Consider the following 23,324-nt stretch of genomic DNA (forward strand, 5'->3'; position numbering starts at 1 on the left):
TGATCTGCCGCTCTACCACCACCGCTTCAGTCTTTGGGTAGGTCCATACTTACCCTCCGGGTTGACGCAGAGAGTTCGACTTCTCGGAGTTCGAACTATCGCGTCTAATCTAGACGCGATAGTTCGAACTCTGAACGCGCTCCCATCGACTCCGGAACTCCACCACTGCGAACGGCGGTGGCGGAGTCGACGGGGGAGCTGCGGACTTCGATCCCGCGGCGTCTGGACAGGTAGGAAATTCAAACTAAGGTAGTTCGACTTCAGCTACGCGAATACCTTAGTTCGACCCCCCCCCGGTAGTGTAGACCAGGCCTTTGGCAGCAATTCAGCGGCTGGTCCTTCACTCTGAGACCCGGACGTGCCGCCCCTCACCGTTGGCCGCCCCAAGCAGCTGTTTGCTGGGCTGGTGCCTGGAGCCAGCCCTGGTTAGTGTCCAGGGACACCAAGGCAGCCCTGCGTCTGCCAGTCTCCTCCCAGTCACAACACAAGCCCTAAGGACTGGCCAGAGAGGAGATGTTATTGCACCTGAACCCCCGCTTTGCCACCGCCATGGGGACAGAGATGGCCCTTGGAAGCGGAATTAGCCAGCCTGACCTATGACGCTGAGGGGCAGGGCAAATAGACTGCAAGTCCCAGCGTGCAAAGCAGCATGGCAGGGTGCATTGCACGATGGAACTTACAGTTTCTAGGGGCTGTTACCGGGATACCACTGTAAACAAGGCTTCCAGGAGTCGCACTGTTCTCTCTGCGGCGGGTGGGCTCCCAAGCACCATGCAACCTGTAAGTTTCTTTCCCCTCCACGGCTGCTGCACAGCACTTCCTCACAGTGCACTGGCTGGGAGAAGGGGAGGTCACGAGAAGGGTTTGCTGGCTAGTGCAAGGGGAGGAGGGTTGCAGATAAAGCCTGCAAACAGCCCGAGCAGGGACAGCACTGGCAGTAGCTTGCAGGCATGGCTGCAGCCCCTAAAGTAGCCAGAAGGGCCAGGCGCAAGCTGCCTATGCAGTCTGCACGGTGATGTAGACTTTAAGGGAACAAAGGTGATCTCCTGCCTGCTGTTTATTTTGGATTTAACTGCTAATGCAGGGGAGAGGAGAATGGCGCGGTACCTTTTCTACTGGAGTCCAGACTCCTGGGTTTTCTTTCCATTTCTACTGAGGACTTATGGAAAAGCAACTTTGTGCCTCAATTTCTGCACCTGTAAAAGGTTAATGCTATGAACATGTTAGTGACAGGTTTCAGAGTGGTAGCCGTGTTAGTCTGTATCAGCAAAAATAAAGAGGAGTCCTTGTGGCACCTTAGAGACTAACACATTTGTTTGGGAATAAGCTTTCTTGGGCTAAAACCCACTTCATCTGATGTATGGAGGTGCCACAAGGACTCCTCCTTGTTCTAACATGTTAGTGACACTAATCTCCTAGGGAAGTTGCCTTAGATATCTTCTGGTGGTGGAAGGTGCTTACTATATCAGTAAGAATTATAATTCTTTGCTGTCAAAAGACTTCAATACAAATTAAACCACCTGCCATTTTGGTTTTAATGACCATACATGACCACACATTTAAGCGAGCAGCCAGAGTTATGTCTGCATGGTACAGTTTGCAGACACAGTAAAGTTCTTTATTCTGTTTTGCTATCATTGTTTACACTTGTGTCTGATTATCCATCTCCTGCATCACTAACCACCTTCTTCTACTTGATCTTTAACTGAATTGATAATCCCATGTTTACAATCTCAAGATACTGAATTTATGCAGCCCCTTTCATCAGAGGATTGCAAAGCACTTGAAAAAAGGGGGGTATTGTTTCCATTGTACAGCTGGAAAAATTGAGGCCCAAAGAAGGCAAGATCATACAATTGGTTAGTGTGAGCATCAGGAATAAAACCCAGATTTCCTGACTCCCAGTTCAGGGTCCTAACCATTATGCAGGTTGCCTTCTGCTGACATGAAATTATTTTGATATTCTAAGGTCTTGTCCACATGGCCCTGCAATGCGAACTTCTGGCATGTGAACTGCAGTGCACATTAAAGTGTTTTGCTCTCACTACCCCAAGTGGTCCCTGCTAATGTGATCTAAAAGGTACAGAGTTTACATTAGCATAGTCCTATTTGAAACAGCCCTTTTTGTTCATGCTAGCAGGATTTACACAAGGCACTGCAATTCACACTGTGACTGTGGGGGCCGTGCAGACAAGCCTTAAGTCCAGTGTTCTGAAAATATTTTAGAACTGAGTCAGAGTCTGTGTGGATTTCTGTGAGACTGGTTGGTCAGCTGGCAAAAAGTGACAGAAAACCTTAATGCAGTGCTGTATTTAAACTAATTATCCTTAATTGAAGAGCAAGAGTCCCAGCAATTGGATGCATGTTATCTTAAAGGTGACCTGCAAAGGGTTTTTTAAGCCTTTGCAATCTGTCCTTTTTAATGATGCATAAAGAAGACTGAAAGGTTTTTGGTGGGGTTTTTTTTCCCTTCCAATTTTTTTTTCTCCTTATTTTTCACTTGGAAATACAAAGAATGTAAAATCTGCTCTTTTCTGGTTTTGTTGGATGACCGCTGGGAGGTCTAAAAGATGTTTTGCGAACTCTTCATACCTAAGTTAAATGAGCAAGGAACCTGCTGAATCTTTAACAAAGATTTCCTTTCTCCAAAGTCTTAAAAAGTCCTTGAAGTTAAATAGATGTTACCAGAAACAAACAAAAAATAATGTGTTTTAAAGAGCCTGACTAAAACCCCTTTCTGTTCTTAATAGCTTTGCATTTACTGGTTCTCCAGACTCTTCCAATGTAAGCATGATTTAAATTTCTAATGTTTAAAAAAAAGTTAAACCTCCCAGTAAACCTTTCAGGCCTTCTTTAGAATCTGAAATAAGCAAATTAGAATTAAAACCCCATTTTTCTCTTGCTTAGCCAGTCAGGTTTTGACCCCAAAGATTTTGTCTGTTTGGCCAGCTCAGGAACCAGTTCTCAGGGACTTGCCTGACAACATGTGGGTGAAATAGACCATTGAGACAGACCAAACTATGGTCAAACTATGTAGTGTTTGTATTATAAATACTTTGTTTAATTGGGTTGAGAATATGCCTGGATTAGATTTTAAAAAGTAGTTAAAGAATTTACACGTGACATTATATTTTAATTTTTGTAGATGATAAAAATAGCCCCAGGGGTGTGGTACTGGAAAGAGGATACCAAAACACTTGAATTTGCAAGGTAAAAATTACAATTTTTAAAATGAACAAACTAAGGCCTTGATCCAGCAGTCCTTATACAGGTAAAAATTGGATCCCAATGGAGTTTTGCCCAAATATGAACTGCAGCACCAGACCCTATGTGTTTGTTTTCCCTGTGGAGGGAATAGCTTTTTAACTCTCACTCTGTAGAACATGTTGTCATTTACCCCAATTAATGGATTAATGGAAAGAGAAATTTGCCATAGAAATAATGAATATGTTAGTGACATTTACTTTGCACTACTCTCCAGCAGTGTTCACTACAAGAGGATTCCAGCAAGGCATAGATAGGCACATGCCTGAGACAATGCTCTGAAAGCCAAGGGCCAAATTCAGAACTGATGCATTGGGTGCAACTTCACTGAAGACGTGGAGCTGTGTCCACTGCTGTGTTTGACCCTGAAGTACTTGCAAGCACCCAGGAACTGTAGGCATAATGCATCTGCGCCTGTCAAGGGGTGATATTGCTTTTAAACATTATTATTTTTTACGGTTTTGTGGCAGTTGTGGATTAAGACTTTAATGGGCCGAAATCTACAAAAAAATTGGGCCATTGAAAAAATTATAGGCTTCCTGTTCTTTCCCGAAACAGCTGACAGTGTGAGTATGTGCCATGCAGGGCAGATGACTTGGAGTCGGGTCACACATGACTCCCACTTGCTGCCTCCCCGCCCCTTTCATATGCATTCCAGATCTTCCTCAGGTGTGGATTCCTTCTGTGTATACTGTCTCTTCCCTACTCCTGCTGCTTTGTCTGCCCATCACACATGCCCCTTTAAAGAATGGGTCCCAGCAAGTCTACCAGCCTCTCTGCTGCGCTCAGGTGTGCTGCTCCCTGCCTGCCTGCTTGCCCTGTAAGGATTAGTGGGTTTCCTCCATTTCTTGTGTCCCACAGTGTACAGCAGGGGTCCTCAAACTGGGGGTCGGGACCCCTCAGGGTGTTACGGGGTTATTACATGGGGGGGGGTCGAGAGCTGTCAGCCTCCACCCCAAACCCTGCTTTGCCTCCAGCATTTATAATGGTGTTAAATATATAAACAAGTGTTTTTAATGTATAAGGGGGGTTGCACTCAGAGGCTTGTTGTGTGAAAGGGGTCACCAGTACAATAGTTTGAGAATCACTGGTGTACAGGGACCATGACAGCAAACTCTAGAACAAGGTGGCTCACTTTTCAAGCCTATCCTCTCTGAGACAAGAGGACTAAGAGCCCAGTCCTGTGCTCACTGATTTCAGTGGGAGCAGGAGCAGGCCGTAGGTCAGGAAACAACCTTTCCCTTCCTATCTCTCTCCTACCTTGCAGTGCTCTGTGTGGCAGATGCAGGAGTGGGAGGATATGAAATTTGTCAGATGTATTTGTCCCTTTCTAAACCCGCCTCGGTGGATAGCAAGAGCAATGTGTGAGACCCTGACCCAACCACCATTTAGAGATGTGTCTCAGTGTCACAGGGAGACCTAAACGTTAAATTCCAGTGTATACTGAATTTGTTGCAGCACTTCCCTGTCCAATTGCACTTTACCTTTCTGAATGTTCACTCTGTGTGTGTGTTACAGCTCCATCCCCGCCGCAGATGCTAAAGAGAAACTCAAGAAGGGCAAAACCATCCATTTTCAGGAAATGGGCAGTAAAACACTAGACAGGTATTCCAGGTTAAACTCACTTGGCTAAAACGGGAAAGCAGCGTTATTTGGGTGGGACCTTTTGCCCATAGTTTTAAGAATTTATATTTTATTTTGTTTGAACAAAGTATGTAAGGCAGAAAGTAATCTGTCACTTCAGCAGTCATTTCAGGCTGTGTGGTTAGTGGTCCGAGCACAGGACTGGGAGCCAGGAACTCCTAATGTCTATTCCTAGCTCTGACTCCAGCTCCTTTTAGTCGTGGGCAAGTCACTGATCAGCTCTGCTGCTGTTTCCACATCTGTTAAAATGGGGACAATAACACTTATCTATAGAGAGGGGTCTTGTGAGGATGGCTTAATTCATTCATGTTTGTAAAGCACTTCAAAGATTACATTTGTTGTTACCATTATTATTTATGTTACACATGGACTAGATTGGCATACATTAAAAGGCACAGTTAACTTTCCTCTTTACCACCCATAACCTAAAATGTCTTTGACCTAAGTAGTATGGTCACAATTTATTATATTACCAAATGAAAGAACCACATTCAGAAGTGCTCTGAAGAGTTGAAGGACCTTGGTTGGCTGAACGTGGTCTACTTGCAGTAGCTTGTGAAAGAAAGAAAGAAAGAAAGAAAGAAAGAACCGTCAGAGTATTCATCAAACATTTTTTAACTACCAGTTTCATCTTTAAATTGAATCAACTGAAAAGAGAACGTCCCAGATGTTAACAGGTTTCAGAGTAGCAGCCGTGTTAGTCTGAATCCACAAAAAGAACAGGAGTACTTGTGGCACCTTAGAGACTAACAAATTTATTTCAGCATGCTAACAGCAAACTTGTATCTGACCATAATCCAAATAAGTGGAATTAACAGCGTATTTTAAATCCTGCCTGTAGATCGACTCCTAGTATGTTTCGAGATTTGTTTGGTGCAAGATTCCCTGAGAAAAGAATGAATATACAAGAAGAGAAATCCCCTAGGCTGTCGAAGCGGGGACAAAATGAGTGTATTACATTAGACGATGTTAAATGTGAGTAAACACTGTCATTTGGTCTCAGCACAGTGTTATCCTTACAGATTAGAAAAGTATTTCCTCTAAAAGTTTTTCCTCAGAAATATTTTTGACATCCATTTTTTTCCCACTTGGTGCATTTTTAGATGTTGCTTTGTTTCTGGTACAAGAAGATGAATCATATCATATACCATCTTTTACAGCAGTTATGAGGTATGTAATCTGGAATTTGTTCTAAGAATTGTGTGTGTGTGTGTGTGCTGTGTGTTTTAATAACTGATGGTGATGGATTCAGAGCTTATAAAAAGTGGAGAGCAAAATATTAGAGCTTTAAAATCTCTCATCTGTCAACTACACTTTCCACTTTCAGTGGAAAGTGCTACCAAATGCATTTCAGCTCTAACAGAGAACAAGTTAATTCCCTTACTCTTATGAAAGGGTCTTTCACTGTGATTACTAAGGGCTAGATTGTGATTTGGAGCTAAACACTCATGCAGGGTAGTCATTCTAATTGTCTCCCCATGCAGACTTACCCACAGATCGGGTCTGGCACAAGGCCCTAGAAGGGAGGAAAGAACAAGGTGGAGCCTTTGTTCTGCGCTGCCAATACTAGAACTGCTGAGCTGGTGCAGAAGGTGTCAGAATTTGCTGCTGGTATTTGTCAGCAGTAAATTACTTCCCTGCTGCCCAGAACGAGAAGGAAACAGAGAAGGAATTGTACCTCAGAGATTTGTCCCTGAGGCACAATGGGGTGGTACCACTTCCACACTACCTTTTGCTCAGGGCCCTGCCTACAGCCACAATCTAGCCCTAAGGGAATGATCACTTGAGAAGAGAGGCGTTTTTCTGCTTGAACTTTTAAATGCGGGTTCCACACTTAATGATGTATTTTGTACACAGAAGTCATATGTTTTATAACCCACTTGCTTCGGAAGGCCCATCTCCTGGAATGTCCACATGCAGATCCACTCTTCAGCATGTTTCTTGGACTGTTTTGATTAGTATTTCTGTAGGGCATGTCCCTGCAAACCCTTACTAGTGGGTGTAGTGCTTACTACTATGAATAGGTCTACTAGGAAGCTCTAGGCTAAGTACTAAGTGTTGGTAGACTGTAGGTGCTTTGGGGCAAGGACATGTTTTTAGGTTCAGCCTTACATCAGTAGTATTACATTCATGAAGGTAATCTTGTTGTCTTCCATTTAGGAGTAAGCAGCTGGATGAGTTCCTCATGGCTCTGCTTTTCTATTTATCGTATTATCTGGAAAAAATTGCCCTGGAAAAGAAACCCAAATCTTTTATGGTGTAAGTAAGAGACTTTACTGATTTAAGGACACAGGGCTTTACTCTCCCCATGCAGGCAGGCCTTACTCAAGTGAATAGTATCATTGCTTCAATGGGACACCACACATGAGCAAGGACTGCTGCAGGATTGGGCTCATAATAGATACAGACTAGATTTCCCATTACTGTCTCTGTTGGGACATTTGAATGTAAAGGTCTTTTATCTACAAGGGGAGCATTACAGGTATGTTTTGAAATGCTGACACAACCAGGCACAGTTTACAGTGTTAAAGATGGAGGGCCCAGTCCTACAACCACATACTCCTAGACATACTGCTCGCTACTGAGAATAGTCTCTCCTCCCTTCCTAATATGTTTGTTCTCCTCTGTCTGTCTTGTCTATTTAGACTGTGTGCTCTTTGGGGCCTGGACTGCCTCTTACTGTGTAGATATACGCCGGGCCTAGTGAAATGGGGCCACCATCTCACCTGGAGCCTCTAGGTGCTACTGCAGTGCTAATAAACTACAACTTATATTTCCTTTTTCTTCACTGGGATGAATCATAGTAGTAAGCATTAAGCCCAATCCTTTGTGTTTGCAAGATAGGGCCCCAAGTAATCTTGTTCACTAGTGTCCCACATAATTGACAGCAGCTATTATAAATGAGCAAAGGTGTGTATCCCTCTGCACAGAGTTAGTCAGTCAGCAGCTTGTGATGTTTCAACCTGTTTCCTAGCTTCCAGCAGGATTTTTGACATATCAACCCTTAGCAGGGTGTTATGTCCAGCAACCTGCCAAATTAGTGCCCATATATTATGGATCTACAATAGAAATTCCAAAGTAGATAAGGTTGAAAATAGCTTTCCATCATATGCCTGATTTCAGCCCCCGTCAGTGTCCTTACATAAATAGATTCCACCTGAAATTTTTCATCTGTGGTCTTGTGCCTAAGGAAGATTTGATGTTTGGGCCACACTTCGTTTTAGGGCTCCACTTATAAATGGTTTATAAAGCGTGACTAGATGTTATAAGCATGTTGCTGCATGAGAAGTATTTGTGAGATGGTTATATACTGTTATGTTGTTTTGACCCAAGTGGTTAGAAAAAATGCAGGGCCCTATGGGTTGGTTTTGTTAGGAGGAGAACTTGATAACAGAACCAGTTATCTCTTTGATGCACTCCTGTTTATTTACAAAGAATGAACAAATTCCTCTTTTGATGAACACAGGAGGAATAAAACAACAGGAGATAGTGTCTTTGCTCAGAGTTCCAAGCCTCTTTTCAGCTAGCACTGTTACTAAAAGCTCTCTCTCTCTTAGCTTTTCTCAGGGTTATGAAAAAAGGGTGGCGGGAAATTAAATAGCATTATCCCCATTATCCCCAAGCCGCCTCTCTCCCCAAGATTTAGTCAGGGATATATAGTACAAGTCATGGACAGGTCACAGGCTGTGAATTTTTGTTCACTGCCTGTGACCTGTCCGTGACTTTTACTAAAAATACCCATGACTAAAACGTAGCCTTATTCAAAAATAAATAAACAAGATCCATAAATCATAAATGTTATTTCACATACGTGATCTTGGATTTGCTGGTAGAGCTGGGGACTGCGACCAGTAAGATGATCTCATGGCTGGTGAAAGACAGCCTGCAAGTCCTGAAATTGCTAGTGTCTCCATCAGGAAAGACAAGATGCTGTCCTCTGAAATGGTGAATAGTTAGACTCTTGCTAAAGAGTATGTAACTTGACTGAACTCACTGATTACCTCTGCGTTTCAAACATTCTTGCTTTGGAAGGTTATAGAGGCATTCATGTCAAAGCCTCTCTGGGTCCATCTAGATTCCTTTTCCCGTGACCCTGTTGATTTGCTTTCAGATCTGGGGGTGTTAAGAAAGACAGCTTCTATATTTTATCTTTACTTGGTGCTCTTCTGATTCTTTACGAGTCCCAGACTGGGTAGTAGCAGATTTCTTACAGGTACAGATACACTGAGCAAAGAACTCCAGACTCAACCAGCCATCCTTCCAAAAAGCAGTGAAAGTCAATCCACCCCATGGGTGGCAGTTTGAGCTAGAAAACATACAAACACGTGTTTTCTTCACTTCCTAAAAATAATCTTCTACCTTTATTGTTCCTGGAATCTCATATTTCAGAAATGGCTTAGTCTGAGAGTTCTACATTTGCTTTATTAATTTGTCCTAAAAGAGGATGAGACCCTTTCAGCACTTTTTGGAAGGATTTTGGAGATGTTTGTCAGTGTGGCACCAATTGTACAATGAAGTGTGCCCATATATGATGTGTATCCGAACCTGCAAGAAGTCCCAAGGGTCCATGTCTAGGCTACAAGAGGGGCTCACAGGCTTGGTAAGACCAGAGAGATTCCCCTGGCAGTCTGTGGATGTGGAGCTTGCAAACCCTGCAAGGTCAGAGAGAACTTATGGGATCAAGTCCCATGCTGTGTTGCCCCACCAGCCCTGAAAATGCTCTAAATCAATCTGACTGCAAACGGGTCTTCTGGGTTGGTTCATGCAGTGTGATGGTTTATACATATTCTTTCCTTTCATAAACATTCAGATTTATCTCACCTAAACAAAACACTCTTTAAAATAACTCTTTTTCCTTCTTTTAAAACAGAAACCCCAGTGTGTTAGACCAAAAAGAACTGGAAGAGACATTGGCTAAGCTAGCAGGAACCAAGAAACACCTTGCCAAGGTGTACTGCATCCTTATTCTTGGACTAGGAAGGGCTGAGCAGCATCACATGGCTTGCGGAAAGTAAGGAAATGCACTGAGTAATTTTCCCTATTATGACTCCTCACTAGGTACACTTGTATTGATTGTAGTCAGTGTGGGGCATTGTGGGACGGCTCCTGAAAGCCCGTAACAGTCAACATAAACAACATGATGTCTACACTGACACTGCGTTGACCTAACTACATCGACCTCGACTCTACACCGCTTGTGGGGGCAATTGTTGCCATTACACCTGACATCCAGCCAGTCCAAGCATGGGCCAGGGCCCTCATTTTGGGTATGTCTGCACTGCACTCAGGAGGTGTGATTGCAGCAGGTGTAGGCATACCCAAGTCAGCTGTGATCTAGCTAGATCAAAGCTAGCTTGAGTAAGAATAGCATTGAAGCCACAGCAGTATGGGTGGCGGCTGTGTCCTGGTGTTCCTGGCGGACAGGGCTAACCTGTGCAGCCTCCCATGTGTTGCGATTTCATTGCTAGTGTTACTCATGCTGGCTTTGATCTCACTTAGATCAAAGGTAACTCAGGTATGTCTAGTTGTGCTGCAGTCACATCTCCCACTTGCAGTCTAGCCAGACCTTTTCTTTGACAAAGACAAAAGCCCACAATAACCCAGTCCAAGTGAGCACTGCAGGAGGGAAAGCATTGGCTAGGGCCAAGTGAGCAGCGTGGAAAATATTATAGACTTTTGTTATAAATAGGAGGCCTGCCAAGTGATGCATAGATTGTAAGGCCAGACGGGACCACTGTGTCCTCTAGTCTAACCTTCTGCATAACACAGCCCATAGGGCTGCAACACACTGCAGCAGGACTTTGGAGACCTGATTTGCAGCTCAGATCCAGCTGTGCAGAAGCCTTGGTGGCTATAGGAGCGATGTGGTATTGAGCGGGTCCAGCACAGGCAACTGGGCAAATGACAATGCTGACATTAATTGCCATTTCCAAAGCTTCAGAGGAGATTGTGAGAGCAATGTAGCAGGGAGGAGGGAAGGTTAATACCTCTTAGAAGGAGAAAGGTAAACTAATTAATCCATGTAATATACCATACTGTGATACCAGTGCTATGTCACATACCTCCTTGTGATCAGTGAATTGCTATGCACCAGCGTACTGTGCTGGCACAGCCCATCCACACTGTTGCTGTCTGTTGCTGAAGCCTTCTGCTACCTACTTCCATGATCAAGCTGTTCCCCAGTCCCTCCAGATGTAGATTGCCCATGTGTGCCCCATATCATGAGGCCGTGAAGCATGAGGAGTAAAGAGCAGCACAGTACTCCCTGTGCACCCTGGCACCACAGGATTGTGTGACCAGCACACAGAGCATTGTGTGACCAGCTGCTGGATCTCTGGGCTGATTGCAGTTTGGGGTGATGCTGTGGGGTTGTTTTCATTGTCTTGCTGATTGGACAGGGAGGGTCATGCCAGCATTTTATTTTTCCGGTTGAAGCACAGACTGTAATACAGCTTCAAAGGCTGCAGGTACAAGACCCAATTTGTGCAATGTCTTCTCTGGGCCAGCTAGAGCTACTGGCTCTGAAGAACTAATCTACTCACTGTCCTTGCTAGGATAAAACTCCCTGGACAAGAAATCAGTGGAACAGGAGCTCTGCCTTACTTACCGAGTCTGCTGCCAATTCTCTCTTCTCTTTCCTGGTAGGGGGAAAGGAGCAGGGTTGTAGCTATATAGAGAGAAGTTAATTTAAAAAAAAAACAACCCTGCAACAATCTGGGTAAAAAGTGAAGAGATGTGAATGAGAATTGTCAGTATTATTTAGTATTTACATTACAATTGTGCCCAGAGGCTCTGAAGAGGATCGGGGCCCCACTGTGTCAGGCTCTGTAGAAACATAGAGATAGATGTGGTCCCTGCCTCAAAGAGCTTAGAGTCTAGGGCCTGGTCTACATTACAGCTGCCTTGTGTCAACCTAGCTGTCCAAGCGTCTTCATTTAAATGTGGCTCCCGCCAACATAAAGGCCTCGCCACACTGATTTGGTAACATCACTTTCCTGAGTAGAGTCACAGTCGATGTAATTAAGTCGACGCAGTGTCAGTGTAGATACTGTGGTGCTTACATTGACTGTTACTGGCTTTCAGGAACCGTCCCACAATGCCCCACACTGACCATACAATGGATACAAGCACTCCTAGTGAGGATGCGCAGCACCAACACAAGGAGCCAAGTGTGCACACTCACAAGCGATTTAATAACTGTGGTGGTTGTGTGCCAATGTAAATTAGGTCGACCTAATTTTGTAGTATAGACATGACCTAAGAAGACAAACAATATAGGAAGGGTGGGGAAGAGGGACGAGAGGCAATCAAGTATATTCATTATGGGTGGGATTTTCAATTGAGTTCAAAGGGCACAGACGTAGGCCAATGCTGAGTGCTTTTGAAAATATCTATCTACCTATCTACCTATCTATCTAAAGTAAGGTTGGGATTTTCAAAAGCGCTCAGCTTTGGCCTACCTCTGCTCCCATTGAAGGCAACTGAAAACCCAACACATCATGAATGTATTTGAGTCTATCCGTCCATCCACCTGTGAGAGATACAAACATGTTTTGCAATTACATAAATAATATATAAACTTTCCCAAATTGACTTAGATTAGCATTGAAATGGCTGAGTGGTCACTGGGAATTCCATAGGCTGCCTAAAACAAAAGCAATTGTGTCACACTGATCAACATTTACTAATTATTAGAGCTGGTTGAGAATTTTTCAATTCAGTGTTTTTTGTTGGAAAATACTGATTCTTTGAAACTGTTCATGGGACAGGGTCAGTTTCCACTAATTTCTCGATTTGAAAAACTTCTGGGGAAAAAAAGTTCTGAAATTGCTAAAATGGTACACTGCAACATTTTTTAAATGACAAAATTTGTTGCTTTGGTTCCATATGACTTTTCAGTTAGAAATCTAAGCTAATTATATTTTTTTAAAAATTAAAAATGCAAAAAAGGTCAAAACAGAAACATTTAAAAAAGGTTGAAATGAAATGTTTCAACTGACCCAAGCCTGATTGTTTCTCAGATTGTTGGTTTGTGACAATTTTTGAGATTTCGACTTTCTGTCCCGATTTGGAATGGGAATATTTTTTTTAAATCTCAACATTTTTCCAGGGATGGGAAAAGTATTTCCCACCCAGCTGTACTATAATTATTCATACCAAGCTGTTAAGTTATTAATTGTTCCTGTGAAGTTTTCTCCAAGGGTTTAGAAAGGAATCTATTCTGGAGGAAGAATAGCATGAGGCTTCAAATGGTATCCACATGCAACTTAATAATGATTGAAATGTTTGTGAAGCGCAGCTTTTAGGAGTCCTATTTTGATGTTATCTCAGACTGTGTTTTGAGGAGTTCCCTAGCAAACTTATTTGTGTGTATAAGCTGTAGTTCTTTTATGTCTCTAACCCTGAGGAAGGAATAGGTGTGTCTAGCTTTCTCCTCTGAAACTGCTGGGACAGATTGTGCAATTTTTTTATAGTGCCAATTTCCTTCTGGGCATTTTGTCATAATGAGAAAAAATAGGTTGTGTCCCCAGAGCTGCATACATTGCTTACACAATATGGCTAAAGCGGGGCCCCACTTGAAGTCTGAGGCAGGACTCACCCAGACCTTGTTGTGGTCCCTGGTCCATAAAACACATAGCTGTGGATCAGAGAGCTGCTAAAATGGCATCTGAAGCATTTATTTTCAGTTGCATCCACATGCAGGATATAGGGTCCTATAAAAGTTAGAGAACATTGTGTTTTCATAAGCACACACGCCTCTGCTTAATGTAGCATCTGGGTTTGGCTGCGCTTTCCTCCACTATGTCTAATGCATTCATTTCTGCAGACTCACTGGCAGTTCTACAAACTCCTTCTGACTGGGTTTCTAGTGCACGGGATGCACGTCACTCACTTAGCCATTCACATATTTCTTACGATGCCCCCTCCTGAGCTTGTTGAAGTTTACCTTTTTCCTAACCCCGCCATCATTTTCTTAGCTAATGAGTAAGAGTGCACCAAACACAGGAACTAAAGTCTCCCACTAACTTTAGGAAGTTTTACCTTGAGCAGTTTTCTTGGGTTTACCTCCCGCTGCATGGTTAGCATTGGAAGGGAGAGGATGGAGACCACAGCCCTGCTGGGCTCCAGTTGAAAGGCTATTTTCTGTCAATCTTTCATTTAGAGTGGTTGGGTTCCCTAGAATGCAGAAAGCAGTTGGAGGATTTTGTCATTAAGGGACTGCACAAGCTACATCATGCTAAAAGGTGAAATCGGCTCTTAAGGGGTCATTTTACTTAATCCGCTGTTAGATTTCACGATTATAATGTTCGTGGCTGATAGCGCATTACAGGTACTGATGAGCAACAAAATACGTTGAAGTGGCTTTAGAATTCCGCAGTGACAATGGGCCACGTTGCTTGGCCACTGTTAAGCTCAGGGGCTCCTACCCTTCCCATGCTGAAGGGAGTCAGCTGCCTCTGTGCCATCATCTCTCCTTACATTGAACTCTGCATAGCACATAGGGTTTGGGATCTGCAGCTGGGGAGGTGTCAGGTTTGGGGAAGGAGGGCAGAGGAATGGAATGGGGCTGGGAGGGATGCACATCTTTCCCCTGGCCAATAAAGCCAGTGAACAATTCATGCAGCCTAGAGCATATCACTTTTGCTCTTCCCTCTGTACTGAGGTTTCTGGGTGCAGTGGCAGCTGGGGAAGCCCTGTTCATGTGGAACAATTGGCGCTGCACTGTTGGGAAAGCTACAGTGGCCCTGAGTGCTGGCATGGAGGCACAGATCTACCCAGGTCCTGCAGGAATCTGCCCCCTTGCAGAATGATTGAATGGCTCCTTGTAGGTGGGGGTTCTGCCTTCCAGATCTACAGGTATGTCCATGGCAGGGGTTAGCTGGTCCCGTGTCCCAAACACTTGGCACAAGTGTGAATCAGATCGATGTACTTCCAGAGCAAGCCTTTCACGAGGAACGCTACTTTAACAGAGGCCGTTCTCCTAAAACTTTGTCATTCTTCTGTGAGTTTTACATTTCCTCTCTGAGTCCCAGAAATCTTCTCCCTTCCATGCCTCATGTATCTTCTCTCAGCTTTGAGCTGATATTGCTCCCATCCTAGCTATGCCCCCATTGAAGTCAATGAGAGTTTTTCCATCAACTTCACTGGGGGCGAAGTTAGACCAAGGCTGAGTATTTTTTAAAATCCCATCCACAGGGCCCGATTTTAATAGACACAGAACCCAAAACTCTATTTGAAATTAATGGGAGCCTCAGGTGCTCAGCACCTCCAACTATCAGGCCCATGACATTTGGTCTCTGGCTGATTTAATTAGCTAAGCCACATAGCGTTGTGCATTTTCTTTCTTTTCTTTCTGAGTCAGTCCAGAAATCCTGCCTTTCTCTTGGACACTGGGCCTCTGGGTTGATGGTAAAGATGGTTGCTCAGCAACCAGCCTTACTGTGCTGGTGAAATGTCAGCTTGGTGGTAGCCATATGATTTGTGTCCAGTATGCTGTTCAGAGACTTGAAAGCATAACTCCGGCAATTAACTTTGTGCTGTTGTTGATTGTCTTAGGAGAAAAACATCATCAACACAGAAGGACCGAGAGTTCTTTGAGGTAAGAAAGAGACATTCGTGGATAGACACTGAGCTTTTTCGCTAATCCTAGAATAAGACGAAATGAGGAAGCGTCAGAAATGGTAACTGCCCTGGGTTCAAGATATTGGGCCAGATCATCAGCTGGTCTAAGCTGACTTATCTCTGTGGAAATCAGTGGTGTAAATCAGTATCCTGGCTCCGGGCCAGGATACCTAGTGGTGGAGAAAGCAGTGAGTTGTTTAAATTGTCACTAACACACACGTCCTCAGAATTGTTCCTGCCGAGACAAGACACTGACAAAATGGGTCAGCCACCAATTGTGTCCTGTGTTTTACATCACTTTGTGTGCTCTTTTACTCAAATTTTGAAGGCCTCCGTGTTGTTCCTCATTGTCCCCACAGAAAATAAAACAAAGCAGCTCAAAATCTTCATGAGCAACCCTACAATAACAAAGCAGTTTGCCTGTGATGAAAGGAAAAAAATCAGCAAGAAAATAGAGTTCAGTTTGAAACTTCCATTCGGGTTAAATCCAAAGTTCACAATTGCAGCTGTGAGCCTAGCACTGTGTGATTCAGAAATGTAAGACTCTTAAAGACGACAGTAACATATCCCATCATTCATAGTAAGGTTTCTAGATGTCTGTGCAGGAATAGCTCCGTGAACAGGTTTTGACAGTTAATTTCCAGATACCATAGAAAACCATTTGAAACCAATACGATATTTTGGACTCCAGTGGATTGTGATGTGCTTACTTAGGGCTTGTTCATACCTGAAATGCTACAGCAGCACAGCTGCAGAGCTGTAGCACTTCCGTGTAGACGCTACCTACACCAACCCGACAATATAGTTAATCCACCTCCCCAACAGGCTGTTACTAGGTTGACAGAAGAATTCTTCCATTGACCTAGTGCTGTCTATACCAAGGGTTAGGTCGGCACAGCTACAACCCAGAGGTGTGGATTTTTCACACCCAAGAGATGTAGCTATAGCTGTGTAACTTTCTGGCCTAGATCAGCTCTTAGCAGAAATTCTATGTAATGGGGACCCGTTCAGCCTGTGCCAAGTATCCCTGGTATTTAACCAGGTGCTAACTAGGTGAACATATAAGCTTTGGTCTTTTAATACTGAAGTTGCCAAGCCAGGATGAGATGCGGTGATCTCATTTTCTGTCGTAATATTCGGTATGTAATTTCATTTCCAGTCTTCTTGATAAATTTTTAAAAAGTAATGTCCTATTCACCACTTAATCCCTATGACATTGCAGTGACTCGGTGTGGGAAGACACTACTGTTCCCAACTGAAACACAAGCAGACCGAACAGGACTCAGGGTGTCTGGCTCTAAAAATGGCCATCGGTCATGGGACGTGTCACATTAAGAGACATTCTACTGTGCCACAAGTCTCTACTGTAAAGAATATGCTGTGATCCTGGGTCATATTCTATGCTGATGTATCTCTGTTGACTTCAGTGGAGTTACGCCAGCAGATAATTTGGGCCTCCCCTTTGTACGCTGTGGCCTTCTCTGTAGCACAGCCGTATTCGGTAAGATTGGTCTCTGTTTCTGTTTAGTGCTTCTACAACTTCTGTACATACGTGTCCTGGGTGGTGTTCAGACGGAAGCACTTCCAAGAGATTCAGGAAGAAGTGGGCAGGCTTCTTCGCTCTGACATATTTAACCCCGCGTTGAGAGAAAAGAACAGCCCCAACCTGCAGAAAACAGATGTCTCTGCCGATCAGAGGAAAGTTATCTTTCCCTATCACAGGTACCACTCCTCGCTTGTTATGTGGGCACGTAGGGGAGCTCGCACTGCACCACTGGGCTCAAACTAAAGCCCATTTGTTTTTTCTGAAGGAGTGTATATGCCAGACGCCCAGCGATAAAGAGTGTCGTTGGCCAGCGCTCGCCGGTGCTCAGTACGCTACTTCCCCTGCCCAAAGACAACGCTCAGTATCTCTTCCAGAACCATTACCTGCATCGGGGCAGAACCCTTCCAACCTGCAGCAGCAAGGACCTGCCGGACTACTCAGCTGTTGAGCTTACACCCAAGTAAGGAGCTGTTTCCGTGGCTGTTGGCTGTATTTCTGCAAGGGATGGTTGACACTTAAGGCTCCTGACTCCATGTTGCTTCCCAGACCCAGCAGGAACAATGTAGTCCCACTGCATGGTGGGAGAGCAGGATCTGGGGACTTAATTGGTCCATGATCCCTGTGCACATAGGCAAAGTTTTCCCTCAGGGTAATGCCTGACCTAACAAAAGGTAAAGTTCTTTGCAATTTTCCATATGAAGTTGCAAATTCCATGCCCCACCCCCGTTTTCCTTAGCCCTGGTGCTTTAGTTACATCAATGACTCCTTTTGAAACAGGGTTGGCATCATTGGAGCCCTTCGCAGCAAGTTCAATCCCCATACTCTCATGCCTATTGGGGTGATAGAGGAGGAGGAGGAGGAAAAGGAGGAAGAACAAAGAACAAAGAGAAACAGTTTCTCAACCAGTTCATATAACCTGGCTTTGTCATCCCACAGAGGCACCCAAGTTGGAATCAGTCGCCCGAGCATGGTACTCTCAAGAGTAACTACGGAGGGGGACTACTCTGAGAACGGTTAATAGAAATGGCACCCTCTAGCATTGAGGGTAATTCTAGCACGTATTAAGTAAACCACTTTGAAGCTTCATGTTTAAGAGCAGAGGCCATTTGTTACAGGTAGTGCAGCCTAGTGAATAGGGCACTGGACTAGGATTTAGGAAACCTAGGTTCTGTTCCCGGCTTGGCCACTGACTTGCTGTGTGATGTTGGGCAAGTTATTTCCCCCACTTGGTGCCTCGGTTTCCTCATCTGTAAAATGGGGATAATGATACTGACTCCCTCTGTAAAGCATTTTGAGATCTATGGACCAAAAGAGTGAGGTATGATTATTATTTATTCCTTTAAAATTTGCATTGCGAGAAGATTCCTGGAAGGATTAAAAGTTCTGGAAATTATGGTTTTACGGGAATTTCCTCTTACATTTTTAATATATTATGTTTACTCATTTTTGATTTCCATAGTGTTTCACTGGGCTTTGCACATATGCATCTCTCCATACTAATGCGTGACAAATGTTGATAAATGAATAGCAAAGATGAATACCACTATTTAAAGATATGGGGCAGATCCTCAGTTGTTGTAAATCAGTGTTGCTACACTGAAATCAAAGGCGCTATGCTGATTTACTCCAGATGCGGAGCTAGCCTGCAGTATTTATTATATAGCATTTATCTCTTATCTTTCATTTTCACCAGTGGGGAAAATAGGCCCTAGAATTCCAAACACCAATTAAAATATGCATTTGGGATGTCAACATCATGAAACAAAAAGCTAATTAGTCCCTAAGTGAGGATAAGATTATGTCCCGAAGTCTTGGATTCTGTGACTTTCAGAGACCTCCATGACATTTTCTGCTTCAGCTCTGGGACGGCAGGGCTGGAGCTCCCAGCCATCATGGGACTCTGCAGCTCCAAACTGCTGGCCACAGAGCTCTGAGGGACCGCAGGTGGAGCGGCCCCAGAGTTCCCAGCCACTATGTATTTCTGCGTATTTTTGCTTATTGCCCGTGACCTGTCCGTGACTTTTACTAAAAATAACCGTGACAAAATCTTAACCTTAGTCATAAGAAATTACAAGGGTTTACCTATAAAATGGTCCATATTCTGTTACCATTACCATTAGCAGAAAACCGTGGTGAAATTCTGGCCCTTTTGAAGTCAATGAGAATTTTACCATTGATTTTAATGGCACCTGCATTTCACCCTCTTGGCTCTAACAATGAAAGAAAACCAAAGATGGGTAGAGTTTTCTGAGAGCCGAGAAGAAAACTTTAACATCTCAGTGTATTGTTTAAAATGCTATCTTTGGGACCGCTACGATCTCCTCATGTACACAGATGTTGACTGCGACATGCTTTGTTCAGAACAAACACTTCTATATTATGCATTTCTGCAGTAGGGAGGGCAAGTTAGTGAGAAGACAAATACACAAGAATCAGATATGGTCCTAGGTAAATGCCCTTTTCGCATGAAAAACGGATTGCTGCTAGAATATGTAGCAGACGTTCCAAACACCTGTGTCCCCCCTCCACCCCCGCCCCCCACTGATGCATTTATCTCGTTCTCATAACCTTCAGGTTTTGCCAATATGAATGTTTTATTTTTAGAAAACAATCAGTAAAGTAAGATTGCATTGTGTGTAACATGACCTTAATCAGGGGTGGCTCTAGGGATTTTGCCGCCCCAAGCACGGCAGGCAGGCTGCCTTCGGCGGTTTGCCTGCGGAGGGTCCGTTGGTCCCGCGGCTTCGGCGGAGCAGGAAGTCCGCTGAAGCCGCGGGACCAGCGGACCCTCCACTGGCAAACCACCGAGGGCTGCCTGCCTGCCGCCCTTGCGGCGCCGGCAGAGCGTCCCCTGCGGCTTGCCGCCCCAAGCACGCGCTTGGCGTGCTGGGGCCTGGAGCCGCCCCTGACCTTAATGCTCTCACATATGGCCTGAAAAATAGCACTGAGAGGAGGCTGGATATCTCACTGATCAGAGTCTAATGATGACACTTCAAGGGCTAGATTTTCTAAAAACTTGGTAGGGCCAGTGCACATCCAAAATGCACATACTGCTTGGTTTTGGGAGTCCCCAAAGTCCCCTGTGTGGTGTATTGAGAACTGTATTGAAATGGTAGGTTGTCAATCGGTTTTTCCTGGTCCTGCTTGCAGACTAGGGGTTTCTGTAAGGAAGCATGTGATCTGGGTCTAGCAGCAGTCAGGCTGGAGGCAGACAGCCTGTAGTAAGGTGAGGTGAATTGTGCTTCGCTTCCTTAGGGAGCAGTCTGATTTCTTTCTGGTTTTGGGCTCTTATATGCTATCATTCTGAATTCTAAGAAATAAAGCTGTTATTTTGCAACCTTTCAGCAAGAGTATTATTGTGTTTATCTAACCTCTCAGTGTGTATGCTGTGAACATAGCACCCTACAGCACTTTTTCCCCACTGCATGATGCAGCACAAACTAGGCCAACTAGTAGGCGTTTGGTGGCTACAGAAGGGTTTTCTTCTCTTGATCTGTGCAGAAACCTCCATTGACTCTGCATGGACTGAGGGGTGTACAAGGCCCCAGCTTTCTAGCTACAGCCCATGTCCCTGAATTTAAAATGCAATTTGCCCCATCTGCAGAATGAGCCTGATACCCCGATACACTATATATTGGCTTTTCTCAGGGCCAGACATTGCCTACCACATGCAAATTAGACAAATTAGAAAAATGGTCTGAAATCGACATGATGAAATTCAATAACGACCGGTCCAAAGTACTTCACCTAGCAAGGAGAAATCAAATGCATAACTGCAAGATGGGGAATAACTGGCTCAGTGGTAATACTGCTGAAGAGGATCTGGGGGTTAGAATGGATCACAAATTGAATATGAGTCAACCATGTGATGGAGTTGTGACAAAGGCTAATATAATTCTGGGGTGTATTAACAGGATTGTCACATGTAAGATGGGGAGGTAACTGTCCCGCTCTACTGTGCAGGAGAGGCCTCCGCTGGAGTAGTGTGTCCAGTTCTGGGCACCACACTTGAGGAAAGATGTGGACAAATTGAAGGGTCCAGAGGAGAGCAGCAGCAACAACGATAAAAGGTTTAGAAAACCTGAGCTGGGGGAAAGGTTAAAAAGACTGGGCATGTTTCGTCTGGAGAAAAGAAGACCGAGGCGGGACCTGACAGCAGTCTTCAGATACGTTAAGGGCTGTTATAAAGTGGTGTGTGATCAGTTGCTCTCCATGTCCACTGAAGGCTGGACAAGACATAATGGGCTTAACCTGCAGCAAGGGAGCGTCACAGGGTAGCTGGTTCCTGTAGCTAGGCTGAGCCCAGCTCTCCTGGGCTAGAGCTGGGGAGTCCAATTCCGTCATTTAGAGAGAGCTGGGCTACACTTAGGGTGACCAGATGTCCCGATTTTATAGGGACAGTCCCGATTTTGGGGTCTTTTTCTTATATAGGCTCCTATTACCCCCACTCCCCTGTCACAATTTTCCACATTTGCTGTCTGATCACCCTGGGCCTTTGAAGGGCTGCTGGTGGGTGAGATTAGCTGTGCCCTGGGGAGGCAAAGCCACACTGGAGTGGTGCGAACCCCTGTGGTGGGTCCCCTGGAGCAAGGGGGCCAGCTGCTCAGGGGGACAAGCCTGAGGCTGCTGCCCCAGAGAGGGAGCAGCACTGGCACCTGGCCAGACCTGGGAACCTGCCCGAGGCTCCTGAGCGGGGTGGAGCTGAAGCCTGAAAGGAAGAACTGAGTTGTGACTGTCTTTCTGCTTGTTTATGTGCTTTTATTAAGAAAATAAACCTCCTTGAAAGAGACGGGGCACGGCAGTGGAAACTTTGGGGCTGGGGAGAAGCCTGGCCCAGTGACAGGGAGATTTAGGTTAGATATTGGGAAAAACTTCCTAACTATAAGGGTAGTTAAGCTCTGGAATAGGATTTTACAGACGGTTGTGGCATCCCCAGCACTTTTAAGGACAGGTTGGACAAACACCAGTCAGGGATGGTCTAGGTTTACTTTGTACTGCCACAGCACAGGGGGATGGACTAGTTAACCTCTTGAGTTTCCTTCCAGCCCTACATTTCTATGAGTCTCAAAATCAATTGATGTGTCTGCTACTGAATTGTAGAGGTGAGAGAGGTTGTCTTGCAGGTATTAACATACATAGCAGGTGCCAGGCAATCCCTTTGGCCTATGTGGGAGAACCAGCTTCATCAATCGAGTCAGTGGTGAATAATCTCTGGCCATGGAGTATTGAGGAATAAGTGGCCATTCCAGCAAATGCTTTCTGAAGGCAAAGGGAGGATCTGGAATAGACTCATACTCAGTTAATCCTGCCTGTGAGGCCTCTCCCATTGAACTCACAGCTTCTTTCAGATCGAATTGTCTGGCACTCCTGGGAAACAAACTGTTACAGGAACTCACTGGGTGAAATCAGTGGTTTGCAGATCAGGCTAAATGGTCCTGAGGCTCCCTTCTGGCCGAAAAACCTAGGAAAACATAAATCTAGCCCTTACAGAGGGATTTAGGCCTGATATTTTATGGTAATCTCTTAAACAAACTGGTGCTTTCTGGAATGGACTGAGAAATCCCAATACTCAGATTCTTTAGTCAGCAGGATGCTTACCAGAGCCTGCAGGTAGACTGAAAGCTTGCTCAGTCAGAGGAGACTCATATTATCTTGGAGGAAGCGGAGTTATGTGTCTTACACAGGCAATCCAAGCTTGTTTAAGCATGTCAGCAGGCCCCTGCGGCCTGTCCCACATGACAGTGAATCAGACTTCCAACAGGAGAGAGTGAGTCAGAAAGGGCGCTTGAGAAGCTTAATTCATCAAGCCCTTGCTGTTCTGCCCAGGAGAATTTCACTCAGAAATATCCACCCTTGATAATGATACAGTAGAGCCAGGAGTCATGAAACATTGCTCCTGGCTTTCCGCACAGACTCCGTGTGTAGTTTGCATCAGGGAATTATAGCAGGTTGGTGGCTTCCATGAATGTGGTTTTAAAAAAGCGAACCCCAAACTAGTTATGTGTCTTGGAATAAAAACCACAAGAGCCAGATTTCCTGTATGAAGTACAAGAACAAATGTCCATAAATGGTAAAAACAGACAAACGTGTCCATTATAACCACAGGGTTCGGTGCCGTGACTTCTATTGTGTTACCATGTGCTTCACTTCCTCATGGCTGCTTTGTCCATTCCTGTTATTTAGCATGGCTAGCTGCATGGCCCAGCGTCTTGACAAGCTTTTTACAAAGACTCTTCCATTCATCTGC

At 44.6% G+C, this 23,324-nt stretch overlaps 1 protein-coding gene across 2 annotated transcripts; it reads left to right on the plus strand.

Annotated features, from left to right (window-relative positions):
• Positions 1-669: 669 nt before the first annotated feature.
• On the plus strand, positions 670-19,793 carry PPP1R36 (protein phosphatase 1 regulatory subunit 36). 2 transcript variants are annotated; one of them, XM_045012805.1, is made up of 11 exons: positions 670-780; positions 3,146-3,210; positions 4,783-4,869; positions 5,750-5,883; positions 6,012-6,078; positions 7,069-7,167; positions 9,779-9,919; positions 15,466-15,508; positions 17,060-17,253; positions 17,343-17,537; positions 17,855-19,793. In XM_045012805.1, the coding sequence occupies exons 1-11, from the start codon at positions 670-672 to the stop codon at positions 18,093-18,095; spliced, it is 1,377 nt and encodes a 458-aa protein (XP_044868740.1). In that variant the 3' UTR covers positions 18,096-19,793. The 2 variants fall into 2 exon arrangements, with proteins under 2 accessions (XP_044868740.1, XP_044868741.1); XM_045012806.1 differs by lacking the exon at positions 670-780 and adding an exon at positions 883-1,038.
• The last annotated feature ends 3,531 nt before the right edge of the window (positions 19,794-23,324 follow it).

Source organism: Mauremys mutica, chromosome 4, assembly GCF_020497125.1.
Source record: "Mauremys mutica isolate MM-2020 ecotype Southern chromosome 4, ASM2049712v1, whole genome shotgun sequence".
In the NCBI taxonomy this organism is placed as follows: Eukaryota; Metazoa; Chordata; order Testudines; family Geoemydidae; genus Mauremys; species Mauremys mutica.